The following is an 18,274-nucleotide window of genomic DNA, read 5'->3' as shown; positions in this document are numbered from 1 at the left end:
CAACAGACCGAGGAGGAGGAGGTGCAAAGGAGACACCGCATGAGGCCTTACATGTACTGGTAGCGCCTGTCATTTGAGGACCTGCCGGACCTGGCATGTCATCGAAGGCTCTGGCTGAGCAGGGGCACAGTGCGACATTCCTGCTGGATCGTGGAGCACCAGGCACCGCAGGGGAATGCGGGAGTATACCCACACCCCGGTGGCCACCAAGGTGACAATCACCCTGAACCTTTACGCCACGGGGTCCTTGCAGGCGCCGAGTGGGGACCTGTCCAAGATCTCACAGAGCTCTGCACCGTCCCGAAGGCCCTATATGTCCAGTCTGCACAATACATCCATTTCAAAGTGGATCAACCCCACCAGGATGCCCGGGCAGCAGGATTCACCGCCATCGCCAACATGCCCCACGGGGGTCCACGGGGCGATCGATGGGATGCATGTCGCCCTACGAGGACCTGCAGATGACAGGCAACTGTACACAAACCAAAAGGTGTTCCACCAGCTGGGTCCCAGCCGGATGCTGAGCCTATGGAACATTCTATCCCAGAGCTGATGGAGACATTAGGGAGCGGACCAGACATTCAGAGGGAGATGTCAGCGACACTCCAGAAGGTCCATAGCCGATTGGAGTGGAACCCCTTCCTGTTAAAGTAGGACACTGTCAGCTGGCTTGGTGTGCGCAAGGCGACATGCATGCAGTCTACCAGGCCCTGGATCTGGTTCATCCCGGTGATGGCAGAAAATCCTGCTGCCCGGGCATCTTGGGCTTGGTCCATGTCAAATTTAATAAAGTTTTCCACCCGGGCAAACAGGGCATCCGTGACCTGTTGGATGCACCTGTGGCTGTGGCCTGTGAGATTCAACACAGATTCCCTCTTCGAGCCCTGGAAGTTCCCAAGGTTCAGGGCTGCAGTGACCTTGACGGCCACAGAGAGTGGGTGTCCTCCTTCTCCATGTGATGCCAAGTCTGCGAGGACATGGCACAGTGCTGCAATGTCTCCTTGTAGAGGTGGCACTTGTGCCAGGATTTTCTGCCATCACTGGGTTATGCAGTGGGGTTGTGGACCAGCTCCCTCCAGAGTGCTGAGCCGATCCACGTGCAAGGAGAAGGCTCTGACAAGGATCTGATTTGTGGAGGTTGCTGGTTTTATCTGTCTCTTAGCCTGTTTTCCTCCTGTTGCTTCTCCATCCTTCCATGCAGTGTTCTATGTCAATTAAAGGGTGAAAGAGCCCCAGTAATCACCCCATCACAGAGTGGATACACTGCAGTGGGGCTGTCGCCACTGAGGCTCATGTACCCTGGGATCTTTGTCGCTTTGTGATTCATGTGATCATCTGATGAGACGTACACCGATCGGGTGAATAAGGTCATTCACCCTCTACCTACACTGTATGGCCAACCTCCTGAATACCCCCTGGGCACTTATGGCCCATGCAGTGTTGGTCTCCCTGCTTCGCCTCCTCCTCCCATCAGCCAGGAAAAGTATATTCCTCCAGACCTTCACATGGTCCAGGAGAATGCATAGGGAAGCGTCACTAAAGATAGGGCTAGCCCCTTAGCTCCCCTTCCAGACATCCCAGTGTTAGTATTGCGTGGATGTCTGGGCCCTTTTTAAAAATGGCACCTAGATATGACGGCAGGAGACATGCCATCCAGCCCACCCCACCATGGCACAGGTCACAACACGGTAGCACAGTGGTTGCTTCATAGCGCCTTGGACCCGGGTTCGATTCCCGGCTTGGGTCACAGTCAGCGCGGAGTCTGCACGTTCTCTCCGTGTCTGCGTGGGTTTCCTCCGGGTGCTCTGATTTCCTCCCACAAATTCCGAAAGACGTGCTGTAAAATTGGACATTCTGAATTCTCCCTCAGTGTAGCCGAACAGGCAGCGGAGTGTGGCGACTAGGGGATTTTCATAGTAACCTCATTGCAGTGTTAATGTAAGCCTACTTGTGACACTAATAAAGATTATTATTATTGAAGTCCCAAGCTGCATAATTAGTGAGGCTGGGGATGGAAGATACCGCGGGATTTCTCGTCGGCCTGTCATCCCCATCCCTGCACCCGCTATGGGAACAGATGGGAGAATTCCACCCTATATGTTGATATTTGCTCATTGAAAAGTGAATATGACTTGATGCACAGTGTGTATGAAACATTTTTATAATTACATTTCAGGAGCTCAACATCACCCATATGCTTTCAGTGCAAATCCTACAGATATTTGGATGTTTCAGATGATCCGCGAAGCCTTCATAGCAGCGATTGGTTTAAAACCATGTGTGCTGGTGCTAGATGGTGCTGATCAACTAACTGGAACCCATGGGATGTCAGCAAGCCAGGTATTCTTCTCATTATTAATGTTAATTTGATAGTAAAACAGATCTTTGGAGCTTTTTAAAAAAAGTAAAGAAAAGATTTTTCAAATAGTGGTGTTTTCTGCCCAGTGCCCTGCAGCCAATTAATCCTGCAAAGGGTATTAATTGTCTCAGGTCGAGAATTCCACCCCCACCGAGGGAGAAAGTCTCACCGATTGGCCAGCAGCACTGTAGTGCCAGAAGTGTCAGACTGAAATGGTGGCCACTGCTGAGACTACAAGCAGCTCCTGAAAAAAAACAATGTTATGGATGCCGGCCTTAAGCCAAGTCCGGGTTATCGGCAGGTCCTGGCTGAGGCCACAGTCAGTGGGGTGAGAAGGGTGGGGGGCTGGGTTTGAGAGGCTATGGGACCGCGTTAAAAGGGGGATATGGGGCTGGATTCTCTGCACCCCGACGCTGAAATCACGTTCAGCGACGGGGCGGAGAATCCAGTTTCCCACATGAAATCGGGACTGGCGCCGGTTTAGCGATTCTCTGCCCCGAAAAGCGGCGTATTCAGGGAGTACGCCGCACAGAGTATCCACCACCTGAGTCCATTGCCAGAGGCCCGCCTCACTATTCTCTGGCCCCGGCCGGCCGAATTCCCAACGGCATATTTATAATGTGGTCCGGCCGTTTGGGAATTTACATGCCAGCGGCGGACCACAGTTGGAGGCGGGCCGATCGAAGGGCAGGGAAGGCCTCATTCGGGAATGAGGTAGTTTTGAGCGGGCGGTCCGGGTTGGGTGCGAGGCCGATCGGGGGCACAATTTCCGTGGTGTAGGTCCACGGTCTGAGTCCGCCAAGGAGCACGGTGCAGCTCTGGATGCCGCCGCCGTGCGCATGCGCAGCCTCTGACCCAGATGTGCGAGGAACTGTATCAGCAGCTGGAGCTGCGAGCTCCATGACAGCTGCCTGCTAGCCCCCTGCAAGGCTGTGAATCTCTGGCCTTTTGACGCCAGTTTTTCACGACGGCGTGGGGACATAGTCCGTGAAACGGAGAATCCAGCCCATGATCTTGTTGGGGCCGGTACCTCTGATGGGCGCAGGGGACACCGAAAGGAAGTGCCTTCACACTTGCCTGTCACCAACCCAAGCGGTAAAAGCTGCAGGGCTACTTGTCTGATGTGGTCCGATCCTGCCTTGGGTAATACAGAACAGTGACAGGTGAAGGATGAAGAACTTAAGTGGCCATTAATTGGCTACTTAAGGGCCTCAATAAGCCCAAGGGCGGGTGGGCCACCTAACACCTCCACTGCCCCCTTGTAAAAAGGAAGACAGGTCAGGGTGGACAGATAAGCAACATGCAGGCCATGCGCTGCCGCCTTCACCCCAGAGGACTGTAAAATTTCACCCAAGAATCAAATTCAAGCCTTATATGAAATAAAATATATATTACAGTGGTGCTATGGGACTCTTGTATATTCCACTTTTAATATTCAATATGGAGAATCCCACCCAAGGAGCTTGGTAAGTAATTATTTCTACTTCGAAAGTGTTTTGAAAAAGAAATGTGTGGTCATTTTGAATAGCTATTCAGCCGTGACTTGCAATTAATTAATTTTGATTAACGTAGTTACACCTCTTCCTACAGGTAAAGGAATTCTCATGGCTTCCATGGCCCCTCCCAGCTCATTGCAAGCTTATTGTAACCAGTGCCTCTTCGAACCTTGCCTACAAATCATTGTCACAGCATGAAGAAGTTAATGTGGTGCAGCTTTCCAATCGAACTGAAGATAAATTCAGAATCCATATTTTCAAGAAGCATCTGGCCATGCCCTACAAAGAGATAAATGAGCACCAAATCCAAAATATTATAAATAGGAAATTGAGCACACTTCCGCTTGCCCTAGTTATATTGGCTAATGAGCTTCGAGTATGTGGAGCATTCAGAAACGAGACAGATTGTCTGGAGGAATATCTTCACTGTCAGTCTGTTCAGGAGTTGTGGGCTGCCGTATTTAGGCGGTGGATTGAAGACTACAGTTGGGTTACTGAGGAGAGAAGTGATAGCAGAGGAAAAGACATCCCTCATTCTTCCTGTTCTCATTCTTCCATCTCAGGTTAGTAACTATATTTTATGTGACAATAAAAAAAATCCGTAAAGCTTGCAAAACCCACCAAAAAATCTGACAAGATGTTCACATAAATAAAAAGAAAGTATGACACAGCAGTTACTTATCTATTAAATTTGCAACTTTATTCCATTTTGTGTTCTAATTTGCTCTTGAAAGCCAAATTGAATTATCTTCCAAGAACAGTGGATAAGGCACTTTTGTAGTGTTTAGTGATCAAAAGTAGCTATTATTCAAAAAGCAAATGTCTGCATGTGATCTCAGCTTTGTCAACCCTGTAAAAACCACCTCATCCAGGAAGCCTGGAGACCAACAATGGTTTAATAGGAAGTGTAGAAGAGCTAACCAGGAGCAGCATCAGGCATACTATAATATCCATACGAGTCCAAGATGTTCAACCATAACAGTTTATTTAGTCAAAGAAAAATAAGACTCCAACGCGATATACAGCACATCAGTCCCAGCTGGGATTATTGATCTTGCCGGTTCCAATCCTGGCTGGCTTTTAAGTATCTGGTTCACGAATCCCAGCTGCTAGGCCTCTGCCCCTTAGCGGGGGAGCTTGTATTTCACAAGTCCCACGGGGTCATTCCAGTGCGTCTCGTGAGCATTATTACCCTCCCCCACCCTGAAGTCTGCAAGTCCCTCTGTCGTTGAGTGTGGAGGAGGTCTTCTTTGTCGGTCCTCCCGCAGCTGTGTTTCCAGTGATTATGTGGCTGGGTCAGGGGGTGAGTAATGGGAGGGGAAGCGTCGCTTCACAGCCGATTGTCTGAGGGTAGTGTCACCAGTCTCTCCCTGGCCAAACTGTCATCTGAGACTATGGATGCTTCTGTCTCCATGTCTGACCCAGAATCTTCCATTTTGTGCATATCTGCATCCTGGCCCTTGGGAAGTGTCGCTCTTTGGCCTCTGGGTGACAGGCAAAAGAAACAAAGCAATGACTCATCTGGTGGGGCTGGTCCTGGTACAGATTCCCTGCCTTTAGGATGGTCCACGTGTTTGCGTACCATCTGCTCCTTGGTTTTCACCATAAGGAGACCGGTGCAGTCTTCTTCACTATAGTCCCCGATACCCATCGGACACCGTTTCCACAATTCCGATAATGCCCAGGGTCCCCTGGCTTGAACCCTCTGTCCTGCTTACGTTGGCTATGGTACCTTTTCTGGAGATCTTGGGCATAATCGAATGGCCTCGTCGTGCTCGGCGAGTGATGCAACGAGGCTGTTAAAGCTTACAAGAAGCCTCTCATGAGATTTGCGGCACTCGGTACGCCTTATAAGATCTAATGAGATCTCACAAGATGTCACAGTCTGGATCTCCCCCTCACTGGACGTGATCCAGATTAAGTGAGCAGTTAGGCTCACTTAAATATGTCGGCTCTGGATTCTCCCAACACCCATGCCTGGGAGACCTCACCATTATGCCTTTTGGCACTAGTCTACACAAATGTCTCCCAGGCCATCAGAGACCTCCAGGTGGTCGGGCTCTGGGCAGGGTGGTACCTTGGCACTCCCGGTGCCCACCTTGGCACTGCCATGATGGCACCTTAACTGCCACTGCCAGGGTGCCCGGGTGATACCCCCAGGTTGGGGTCCGGAGGCCGCTGTGGGGGGTTGAGAGAACGGGGTGGCATTTAAAAATGAGCTAATCAGTGCAGGAATTGAAGGTAAATGTGGCCTCGGTAGGGCGTTGCTCGGCGAGGCCGAAAATAGTCCCGTTTGATTGCAGGGTTGTTTTCAACGCTGAGAAACGCGCCCAAAACGAGACTCTGTTTTTTTCCCTTTAAATCACTTCCCTTGTTTTCTCTCCACCATCCCGCCAATATTTGGAAATGTCAGGCTAAAACAGGTTCGTAGTCTTTGGCCCATCAGTGATTCTGCCGGTGCTACCCCGGTCATTTTATGCAGTGGGGTCCGATAGCGGATAAGTAACTATGCTAATTTTGTCTCCATGTACCTGTGGCTTGTTTCTTTTTGCCCCTCTTAAAAGTCTGTATTGTCCGCTTAGCAAATTTGTTTGAAGAGGGGTGATATGGGGCAGTCCGAAAGTGTTTTACTCCATTCGCCTGCATGAATTCCAAGAGTTCATCGCTGGTAAAAAGGGTGCCATTATCAGTAACATGCACCTCCGGGATACTATTGACACTAAACGACTGGCATAGCTTCTGAATGGTAGTCTGTGGAGAAGAAGGAAGTTAGACAAAGGAGAACCAGTGGACGCGATCTATTTAGATTTCCAGAAGGACTTTGACAAGGTGCCATATAGGAGGCTGTTAAATAAGTTAAGAACCTATGGTCAGGGTAAGACACTGGCATGGATAGAGGATTGGCTGACTGGCAGAAGGCAGAGAGAAGGGATAAAGGGGTCTTTTTTACGATGGCAGCCGGTGACTTGTGGTGTGCCTCAGGGGTTGGTGTTGAGACCACAACTTTTCACAATATTCATTAACGATCTGGAAGAAGGAACTGAGGGCATTGTTGCTAAGTTTGCAGATGATACAGGTAGATTATCATAGAATTTACAGTGCAGAAGGAGGCCATTCGGCCCATCGAGTCTGCACCGGCTCTTAGAAAGAGCACCCTACCCAAGGTCAACACCTCCACCCTATCTCCATAACCCAGTAACCCCACCCAACACTAAGGGCAATTTTGGACACTAAGGGCAATTTATCATGGCCAATCCACCTAACCTGCACATCTTTGGACCGTGGGAGGAAACCGGAGCACCCGGAGGAAATCCACGCGCACACAGGGAGGATGTGCAGACTCTGCACAGACGGTGACCCAAGCCGGAATCGAACCTGGGTCCCTGGAGCTGTGAAGCAATTGTGCTATCCAGAATGCTACCGTGCTGGTAGTATTGAGGAAGTGGGGTGGGGGGGGGGGGGGGGGGGGGGGGCGTTGCCAGTGCTGCACAAATACTTGGACAGGCTAGGAGAGTGGGCAAAGAAGTGGCAGATGGAATACAATGTGGAAAAGTGTGAAGTTTGGCACTTTGGTAGGAAGAATGGAGGCATAGACTATTTTCTAAATGGGAAAAGGCTTAGGAAATCAGAAGAACAATGAGACTTAGGAGTCCCAGTTCAAGATTATCTTTAGGTTAACGTACAGGTTCAGTCGGCAGTTAGGAAGGCAAATGCAATGCTAGCATTCATGTCGAGAGGGCCAGAGTACAAGAGGAGGGTTGTACTTCTGAGGTTGTTTAAGGCTCTGGTCAGACCCCATTTGGAGTATTGTGAGCCGTTTTGGATCCTGTATCGAAGAAGGATGTTCTGGCCTCGAAAAGGCTAAAGAGGAGGTTCACCAGAATGATCCCTGGAATGAAGAGCTGTTGAGGACTCGAGGTCCCTACTCATTGTATGAGGGGGGGGGCTCTTATTGAAACTCATAGGATACTGAGAGGCCTAGATAGAGTGGACGTGGAGAAGGTGTTTCACCGAGTAGGAAACACTAGAACACGCGGGCACAGCCTCAGACTGAAGGAACAACCCTATAAAACTGAGATGAGGAGGAATTATTCAGCCAGAGGGTGGTAAAACTGTGGAACTCTTTGCTACCGAAAGTTGTGGAGGCCAAATCACTGAGTGTCTTTAAAACAGAGATTAGATAGATTCTTGATTAATAAGGGGATCAGGGGTTATGGGAAGAAGGCAGGAGAATGGGGATGAGAAAAATATCAGCCATGATTGAATGACGGAGCAGACTCGATGGGCTGAGTGGCCTAATTCTGCTCCTATGTCTTATTGTCTTATGGTGGACGGCATCCGGTAAACATCCAACCATTTTGAGTGGGTGTCGATGAGTATCAAAAACATTGATCCTAAGAAAGTACCAGCGAAGTCAGGGTGTAACCACACCCAGGGCCAACCTGGCCATTTTCAGGGTTCTCACTCTCTGAAGAGAAGCTGATGGCGGGAGTTTTTGATGCTGCTGACATGCTGTACACTGCTTCACCAACCTCTCCATATCATCATCAAACCCTGGCCACCACACGGAACTTCTGGCGTGCATCTTCATTTTGGACACTCATGGGTGTCCATTGTGAAGGTCGTGTAATACGACTTTCCTGCCTTGGCTTGGGACCAGTACACGGGCTACCCGCAGGAGAATGCTGCCCTCCATGCGAAGCTCCTGTTGCTTAGTCGTGAAAACTCACAGCTCCTCAGGCAGTTTTTCCTGTAGTTCCTCCATGCAGGACGATGTAGTGCAACTTCGCCAAGGTTGGGTCCTTATGTGTCCAGTCATGAATTTGCGAGGCTGTGACCGGCTAGGTGTCCATAAAATTTAGCGGCAACACAATTTTGTCTGTTACTGGCGGGGACCGGGGGGGGGGGGGGCGGGGGGTGGGGGTGGAAGGGGGGTGTCGGCAATGGGAGTTGAGTGAGGGCATCTGGGTGCATGATTTGTGCGCCCAGGCAATACTCAAAAGCATACTCAAATGCCGCTGACAATAGTGCCCATCGCTGGATCTTGGTTGACGCTATCAGTTGGATTGTCTTGTCTTCCTTGAACAGGCCGAACAACTGTTTGTGATCTGTTATGATTGCAAAGTGGGGGTAGCACGGTGGTGCAGTGGTTAACATTGCTGCCTCACGGCGCCGAGGTCCCAGGTTCGATCCCGGCTCTGTGTCACTGTCCGTGTGGAGTTTGCAGATTCTCCCCGTGTTTGCATGGGTTTCGACCCCATAACCCAAAGATATGCAGGGTAGGTGGATTCGCCCGCTAAATTACCCCTTATTTGAAAAACATGAATTGGTTACTCAAATTTTTTTTTTTTTAAGTGATTGCAAAGTGCCGCCCATAAACATACTGGTGGAACTTTTTGAGTGCGAAAGTTACGGCCAGCCCTTCCTTTTCGATCTGAGCATACCTACGCTCTGTATCGGCTAAAGTTCTCGATGTATAGGCTATTGGCCTCTCAATCCCATTGTCCATCTGGTGGAACAAAACCACCCCGATGCTATATGGGGAGGCATCGTACGTAATCAGGAGCGGTCTGGAAGGGCCGTAATACATTAGCAGCCATGGGGATGACGGTTGTCACTTTACTTTGCAAGTGCCACTTCTTGCAGCGTACTCCATGTCCATTCCTGATTTTTTTTAGGAATGCATGTAGCAGTGCCAACATGGTTGCCAAATTCTGGATGAATGTACCATAATAGTTTACGAGTCCAAGGAATGAACTTAGCTCTGCTGTATACCCAGGTATGGGGCCTGCTTGATAGCTCGATCCTTTTCCTACATCAAGTGCAAGCCGTTCTTGTCAACCCAGGTATGTGACCTCTTTCGCTTGGAATACGCAGTTACCCCTTTTTAGGCAGATGCCTGCCTCAGAGAAACGGCAGAAGACGTCCGCTAAATTACCCAGCTGTTCCTACTCGGTGACTCCAGTAATCAAGATGTCATCTAAGAAAACTGACACCCTTGGGAGCCCTTGAAGGATGCTCTCCATTACCCGCTGGAAGATCGTACAGGCAGATGATACTCCGAATGGAAGCCTGGTGTATTCATACAGACAGACCCCTTTGGGTATTGATGGTCACATATTTCCTGGACTCTGCATCCAATTCCAATTGTGTGTCTCATGTCCAATTTGGAGAAAGAATGACCCCATAGCCAACTTTTAATAAAGGGCGTCCATTTCCGGCACCGGGTAACCGTCCATCCTTGTTCCGTCAATTTATATTTTTGGAAGCAAATGGACGTATTAGTGAGAGGCAGCACGGTTTTGTGAAGGGGAGGTCGTGTCTCACTAACTTGATAGAGTTTTTCGAGGAGGTCACTAAGATGATTGATGCAGGTAGGGCAGTAGATGTTGTCTATATGGACTTCAGTAAGGCCTTTGACAAGGTCCCTCATGGTAGACTAGTACAAAAGGTGAAGTCACACGGGATCAGGGGTGAGCTGGCAAGGTGGATACAGAACTGGCTAGGCCATAGAAGGCAGAGAGTAGCAATGGAGGGATGCTTTTCTAATTGGAGGGCTGTGACCAGTGGTGTTCCACAGGGATCAGTGCTGGGACTTTTGCTCTTTGTAGTATATATAAATGATTTGGAGGAAAATGTAACTGGTCTGATTAGTAAGTTTGCAGACGACACAAAGGTTGGTGGAATTGCGGATAGCGATGAGGACTGTCTGAGGATACAGCAGGATTTAGATTGTCTGGAGACTTGGGCGGAGAGATGGCAGATGGAGTTTAATCCGGACAAATGTGAGGTAATGCATTTTGAAAGGTCTAATGCAGGTAGGGAATATACAGTGAATGGTAGAACCCTCAAGAGTATTGAAAGTCAAAGAGATCTAGGAGTACAGGTCCACAGGTCATTGAAAGGGGCAACACAGGTGGAGAAGGTAGTCAAGAAGGCGTACGGCATGCTTGCCTTCATTGGCCGGGGCATTGAGTATAAGAATTGGCAAGTCATGTTGCAGCTGTATAGAACCTTAGTTAGGCCACACTTGGAGTATAGTGTTCAATTCTGGTCGCCACACTACCAGAAGGATGTGGAGGCTTTAGAGAGGGTGCAGAAGAGATTTACCAGAATGTTGCCTGGTATGGAGGGCATAAGCTATGAGGAGCGATTGAATAAACTCGGTTTGTTCTCACTGGAACGAAGGAGGTTGAGGGGAGACCTGATAGAGGTCTACAAAATTATGAGGGGCATAGACAGAGTGGATAGTCAGAGGCTTTTCCCCAGGGTAGAGGGGTCAATTACTAGGGGGCATAGGTTTAAGGTGAGAGGGGCAAGGTTTAGAGTAGATGTACGAGGCAAGTTTTTTACGCAGAGGGTAGTGGGTGCCTGGAACTCGCTACCGGAGGAGGTAGTGGAAGCAGGGACGATAGGGACATTTAAGGGGCATCTTGACAAATATATGAATAGGATGGGAATAGAAGGATACGGACCCAGGAAGTGTAGAAGATTGTAGTTTAGTCGGGCAGCATGGTCGGCACGGGCTTGGAGGGCCGAAGGGCCTGTTCCTGTGCTGTACATTTCTTTGTTGTTCTTTGTATAATTGCTCCACAGGCGGACGGTCATACCTGGCTTCAGCACCAGGACTACAGGCGATGCCCACTCTGCGAACTGCACACTCTGCGAACTGCACAGGTGAATAATCCCCAAACTTACCAGCCGGCTGAGCTCGTCATCCACTTTCGACAGCAGGACCTGGGGAACTGTGAGGGGCTTCACATACTTTGGACGCAATCCAATGGCCACGCTGCGCCCGTAAAGCAGCTCGCCGCGGCGCAGTGTGGCCGATTAAAAGCCGTGAGACCCCACTCCCGAGATCTACCTGGCTCGCTACCCCTCACAGCATCCTTCAAGGGCTCCCAAGGGTGTCAGTTTTCTTAGATGACATCTTGATTACCGGAGTCACCGAGTAGGAACAGCTGGGTAATTTAGCGGACGTCTTCTGCCGTTTCTCTGAGGCAGGCATCTGCCTAAAAAGGGATTCAACACCCTGTCTCTAATGCTATTGCCATCCCATTTCATTCCATCCTTCCTATGCGACCCCTATCATGCCAATTTATACTATCCCTTCCACCCAACCTTGCCATCCCCACTTTACCATTGCCATCCCCATCCCTCGCATCAGCCCCATCCCATCCCTCACGGAAACAATCTCTTCAGCCAGAGCAACCTTGTTGTTGGACTCTCCTTCCCTTCTTTTGTTTTTTTTTACATTTTTCACCAAACCACCCGCACTGCCATCTCCAACTTCATACATTCGCAGCAGTACGTGCATCATGCACTCCAGTCCAATGGGAATGCCACTACATAACTTAGCTTTAAGGAAGGAGCAGCTATAATGCTGCTACAAAACTTCAATCCCAAACAAGGACTTTATCATAAAACAAAATTGACACAGTAGTTAGCTGCCTTATTTGATAACTGATGCTGAAATTATAACAGGAAGGTTTGAAAGAAATGGATTGTTTAATCGTTGAATAATGTTGAACCCATCAGATATAAACCTTGCCTCCTTTTGAACTCAGGAGAAAACAGTTCCCAATTAAGCTTTCATAATCTAACAGACATCTACAGACGTTGAAAGATTCCCTAGTACGAACGGGATATGGCGCTCGTCTCATCGATCGACACAATGCGCCACAGCAAAAAACCGCACCGACCTCCTCAGAAGACAAACATGGGACACAACCGACAGAATACCCTTCGTCGCCAGTATTTTCTCGGAACGGAGAAACTACGACATCTTCTTCACAGCCTTCAACACGTCATCGATGAAGATGAACATCTTGCCAAGGTCATCCCCACACCCCCACTACTTGCCTTCAAACAACCGCGCAACCTCAAACAAACCATTGTTTGCAGCAAACTACCCAGCCTTCAGAACAGTGACCACGACACCACACAACCCTGCAATCTCTGCAAGATGTGCCAGATCATCGCCATGGATACCACCATTATACGTGAGAACACCACCCATCAGGTACGCAGTACATACTCATGCGACTCGGCCAACGTTGTCTACCTCATACGCTGCAGGAAAGGATGTCCCGAAGCGTGGTATGTTGGCGAGACCATGCAGACGCTGCGACAACAAATGAACGGACATCGCGCGACAATCACCAGGCAGGAATGCTCCCTTCCAGTCGGGGAACACTTCAGCAGTCAAGGGCATTCAGCCTCTGATCTCCGGGTAAGCGTTCTCCAAGGCGGCCTTCAGGACGCGCGACAATGCAGAATCGCCGAGCAGAAGCTTATGGCCAAGTTCCGCACACATGAGTGCGGCCTCAACCGGGACCTGGGATTCATGTCGCATTACATTCATCCCCCACCATTTGGCCTGCGAAATCCTACCAACTGTCCTGGCTTGACACAATTCACACCTCTTTAACCTGGGGTTACCCCATCTCTGGATCTGTAAAGATTTAATCACCTGCTAATACTCGCATTCCAAGCATTATCTGGCATCTTTGAATCTGTCTATATATATGTTTCTGGAACATACCTCTTCATTCACCTGAGGAAGGAGCAGCGCTCCGAAAGCTAGTGACATTGAAACAAACCTGTTGGACTTTAACCTGGTGTTGTAAGACTTCTTACTGTGCTCACCCCAGTCCAACGCCGGCATCTCCACATTATAAATAAATCACAAGGCAAGACTCTTTAGATGAGATTTGTATTCATATTCCTTCACCATTTATACATGTTTGATGTTGCTTATTCCAGAATGAGAAGTTTTGATTCTGTTGAAGTCTTTAAGTGAGCGAATAGGCAGAAATCCTGAATGTAAAGAAGTACCGTTCCAATAAAAGTATTGGGCTGAACTTCCATGCAATGGCAGTCACCATCGGATTGCCACTCCGCTCCTATTTCCCTACTTTAGACTGGAGTTCCATATTTCTCACCCAGACTCCTAGCCAGGGCCTGCTGAGAAATGTGGAACCTGCCTACTCCTGGTTTCCTTCAGTGCAATGTAGGAGAGTAGGGGAAGCAAAGCCAGGCCTCATTTTTATGGTACTAGCTGCCATACACTAGTAAATTTAAATGTCCCTTTGTTTAAATGTCCCTTTGACAAGCTGGGAGAGAAAGTGTGAGGTAAATGTGTGTGTGTGTGTGTGTGTGTGTGTGTGGGGGGGGGGGGGGTGTAAATTGGTTGGGTGTTGGGACGGCGTCAGGTTCAGGGGCCGAGCGGGGTAGTCGGGGGGCAGGAGTCATCAGGGTATAGTCAGAGGTTTGGGGAGTAGTTCATGGGGTGGGCTAGTCAGGTGGTTGGAGTTTGTCGGGTCATCAAGAGAGGTTGGGGAGGGTAAGTGGGTTTGGGGTCTCGTGCGGTGGGGTGGGTAGTTTGGGGGTGGGAGATTAGTTGGTGGGTCGAGGGGGTAGTCAGGTGGGTAGTTAGGGGGTGGGGAGTAGGTGGGAGTGGGGGAGGCTAGTTTGGAGTTAGGGTGGTGTAGTCGGGGTGTCTAGTGGAGGGTCGGGGTTCCATATGTATCAGAATTGGCTCAATGCTTCTAAGGTTTCCTGGGTAACTATTCTGCAAAGTAAGTCGCAACATTCCAAGGGCTCTGAATTTAAATTGGAGTTCAGAGGGCTCCAGCTGCAGGGTAGTTGCCCAACTTCCTGTGCAATTCTCGTGCAGTTCTTGCATGAGGATTTCTAAGGAATCCCCCAACGCATTTTCCAGGATCCCTCTAGGGAATGACACCCCAAGAATGGAAGATCTCGGTCATTAACTTGACTCAGATGTTTTGTGGTCCTCTGCTGGTCTATTAATATTTAATTGAAATGTTATGCTTCTATCTAAACTGCTTACAATACAGTCTTTGTTTTTGTCGTCGGCAACTTGGACACGTGGCTTTCTATTCCATCTTCTTAGTTGTTACTCAATATGTTGAACAGTTAAGGCCTCAAAACAGACCCTGTGGGATAAGGTGGGATTCCCCCCCCCCCCCCCCAGGTCGGAGAATCCCCGGGGGGGGGGGGGGGGGGGGGGGGGGGGGGGGCGGCGTGAATCCTGCCCCGCCGCCCCGTTACCAGCTGCCGTATTCTCCGGCGTCGTTTTTTGGGCGTGGTTCACGCCACTCCGGTCAGGGGCCTTGGCAGCGGCCCCCCCGGCAATTCTCTGGGCCCCGATGGGCCGAGCGGCTGTCCGATTTTGGCCAGTCTTGCCAGCTGATGCACGATCAATTACACAAAGACGAGAGTTGGATGCAATCGAGGCTTTATTACACTAAGACGTGTGGCCTCCTACAGCAGCTGGCGAAATGGCTGCTGTACAAGGAGCACACATATTTATACTCCGCCTACTGGGCGGAGCCAGCAAGCAGGGAACTACCCCAGTACCTGTAGTACAGGGCCTTACCGTAAAGCACCTACACCAACATCCTCGATATACAATATATACTTCAGTGGTGAGTACCACATTCCCCCCCTGTTAAAATTGAGTCCGGTGGGGGTGGTGGAGAACTATATACAGGTAGACGTTTTAAAGTACAGCGAGGAAAAGAAATTGAGTCCAGTGGGGTGGAGGGGAAAATTATATACAGAGTGATGATGTTTTAAAAGTCCACGCCATGTTACAGATTCAGTCGGTCCGGAACCTTGATCTGCCGTTGGGAGTGCCGCAGTGCTGGCGGCGATTCCGGTGTCGGTCTGGTCTTCGGTGGCTCCAAGAGCGTGTCGAAGTCCTCTTCATCAGCCGGGTGTGGGCAGGGGGAGGACTGATTGTCCTGGGTCGGGGGTTGCGGCTGGGTGCGCCGGGGGAGGGGGGGGTGGGGGGTGGCGCTGGGGGGGTGCGAGTGTGCGGAACCAGTTGGTGCCAGGTCCCTGAGGGAGACTGTATCTTAGCGGCCGTCGAGTTACACTACGTAGGCATACTGTGGGTTGGCGTGGAGTAGCTGTACCCTCTCAACCAATGGGTCCGCTTTGTGGAGTCGTACGTGTTTACGGAGGAGTACGGGTCCTGGAGCTGCGAGCCAAGTCGGGAGTGATACCCCAGAGGTGGACTTCCTAGGGAAGACAAAGAGATGTTCATGGGGTGTTGTATTAGTCGCAGTGCACAGGAGCGACCAAATGGAGTACAGGGCGTCGGGGAGGACCTCCTGCCAGCGGGAGGCAGGGAGATTTCTGGACCGTAGGGCCAGCTGGAAGGCCCTCCAGACCGTCCCACTCTCCCTGTTGGCAGTGGCCACCCCGGCGATTCTCCAGGCCCCGATGGGTCGAGCGGCCGCTCGTTTTAAGCCAGTCCCGTCAGCGTGAAATGGACAAGGTCCATACCGGCGGGACCTGGCTTTGAGGGCGGCTTGCAGAGTCCTCAGGAGGGCGTGGGGGGATCCGGCACCAGGGGGCTGCCCCAACGGTGGCCTGCGATCGGGACCCACCGATCTGCGGGCGAGACTGTGCCGTGGGCCACTCTTTCCCTCCGCGCCGGCCTGTGTAAGGCTCCGCGATGGCCCGCACGGAGAAGAGACCCCCTGCGCATGTGCAGGAAGCACACCAGCGGTTCTGCGCATGCGCCAGAACACGCTGATGCTCCTGCGCATGCGCCAACTTGCGCCGGCCGACGGAGGCCCTTCGGCGCCGGTTGGCGCGGTGCCAACCACTCCAGCGCCGTCCTAGCCCCTGGAAGTGCAGAGAATTCCGCACCTTCTGGGCGGCTCGACGCCGGAGTGGTTCACACCACTCTTTGGCGCTGGTACGGCCCGCCCCGCCAGTTGCGGGAGAACTCCGCCCATGATGTTAGCATCAATCCAACAATGGAAAATTGCTTGGATGTGTTTTAAATTAGGGGATGATACTAAAGCAGTGGGAAAGCAGGCAGTGAAGAATAGATACATGTTTTACAGACAGATATAGATAAGCTAGGAGATTGCCAAAATTTGGAAGATGGAGTTTAATGTAGATAAGTGTGAGGCTATTCATTTTGGCCGAAAAAACAGGCAACTTATTAACTAAATGGAAAGCAGGTTCAAAATACCTCTGGGCAGACGGATGTGGGTGTCTTTGTTTATGAATCACAGAAAGTCTGTATGCAAGTACAAAATGTAATAAGAAAGGCAAATGGAATATTAGCATTTATTGCAAAAGGACTGGAATGTAAAAGTAGAGAAGTATTGTTGCAATTGTATAGGGTGTTGGTGAGATCACATCTGGAGTATTGTGTCCAGTTTTGGTCTCCTTATTTGAGGAAGGATGTGGTGGCATAGGAAACATTCAGAGAAGGTTCACCATATTGATTCCAGGGATGAAGGGGTTGACGTATGAGGAGAGATTAAACAGAATGGGCTTACAGGCTTACACTCGCTGAAGTTTAGAAGGATGAGAGGGGAACTGATTGAGGTATACAAAATACTAAAAGGGATTGATAAAGTAAATGTAGACCAAATGTTCCCACTTGTGGGGCAATGTAGAACAAGAGGCCACAAATATAGGTTGAGAAGTGGTAGATTTAAAACTGAGATGAGGAGGCATTACTAAGGTAAAGTCATCATAGTCCCAGATGACCATAGGCTGCTTCCCCTTTGTGGGGAAGAGCTGACTGGCGGTGGTTTAACCTGAGGATCTCCATACCTCAGGCCAGGGACAAGGTTGAGAAGGTGGGCGTTCATGAATAACCTCAGTCGGTACGGAAATTGAACCCGCACTGCGTCCTTGTTCTGCAGCTATCTAGCCCACTGAGCACCTTTTGAAAAGGTGTACTAATTGGCGGCCGCGTGAACGCTTGCTGGGAACGGTTAGTTCACGGAAAGCTATTAGATAGGGGCTCATTTCCGTTAAAGGTATGGAGATTGGCTTCAATTGGTGATTATTGGTTTCTCACCACGTTGCGGTAGGATCCTGATCTCATCAAGGGGAGCAGGCCGGTTAGATCGCAAACCAGTTGCCGCCTGGCGCGGTTCCCGAATTTGGCCTCTCCCATGATCTAACAAGTGCGACGCGGCTAGTAAACCACGCCTGATATTACCTCAAACACGAAACAACACTGATGCTGGAAGTCTGAAATAAAACCAGAAAATGCTGGAGACATTGGCAGCATTTGTGGAGAGAGCTCTTCTGCCTCACAGCGCCACTGCCCTGGGTTCAGTTCCAGCCTTGGGTGACTGTCTGTGTGTAGTCTATATGTTCTCCCTGTGTCTGCGAGGGTTTCCTCTGGGTGCTCCGGTTTCCTTCACAGCCCAAAGATGTGCAGGTTAGGTGGATTGGCTATGCTAAATTGCTCCTTAGTGTCCAAAGATGTGCAGGCTAGGTGGGGTTCCGGGGATAGGTTTGGGCCTAGGTGCTCTGTGCAGACTCGATGGATCGATTGGCATCCTGCACTTTTGGGATCTATGGAATCTATAGAAACAGTTCACATTTCAAATCGATTATTTACCATCAGAAC

The 18,274-nt window shown here is 50.1% G+C and overlaps 1 protein-coding gene across 3 annotated transcripts in view; it reads left to right on the top strand.

Moving 5' to 3' along the window:
• Window positions 1-18,274, top strand: part of LOC140396390 (tetratricopeptide repeat protein 41-like) — a 124,216-nt gene that overhangs the window by 18,835 nt on the left and 87,107 nt on the right. For all 3 annotated transcript variants that reach the window (XM_072484969.1, XM_072484970.1, XM_072484971.1), the window contains 2 exons: window positions 2,177-2,340; window positions 3,950-4,418. In XM_072484969.1, the coding sequence (XP_072341070.1) occupies window positions 2,177-2,340; window positions 3,950-4,418 (633 nt within the window). The remainder of the gene's footprint in view (window positions 1-2,176; window positions 2,341-3,949; window positions 4,419-18,274) is intronic.

Source organism: Scyliorhinus torazame, chromosome 19 (genome assembly GCF_047496885.1).
Source record: "Scyliorhinus torazame isolate Kashiwa2021f chromosome 19, sScyTor2.1, whole genome shotgun sequence".
Classification (NCBI taxonomy): domain Eukaryota; kingdom Metazoa; phylum Chordata; class Chondrichthyes; order Carcharhiniformes; family Scyliorhinidae; genus Scyliorhinus; species Scyliorhinus torazame.
This window is presented reverse-complemented; position numbering and strand designations above follow the sequence as displayed.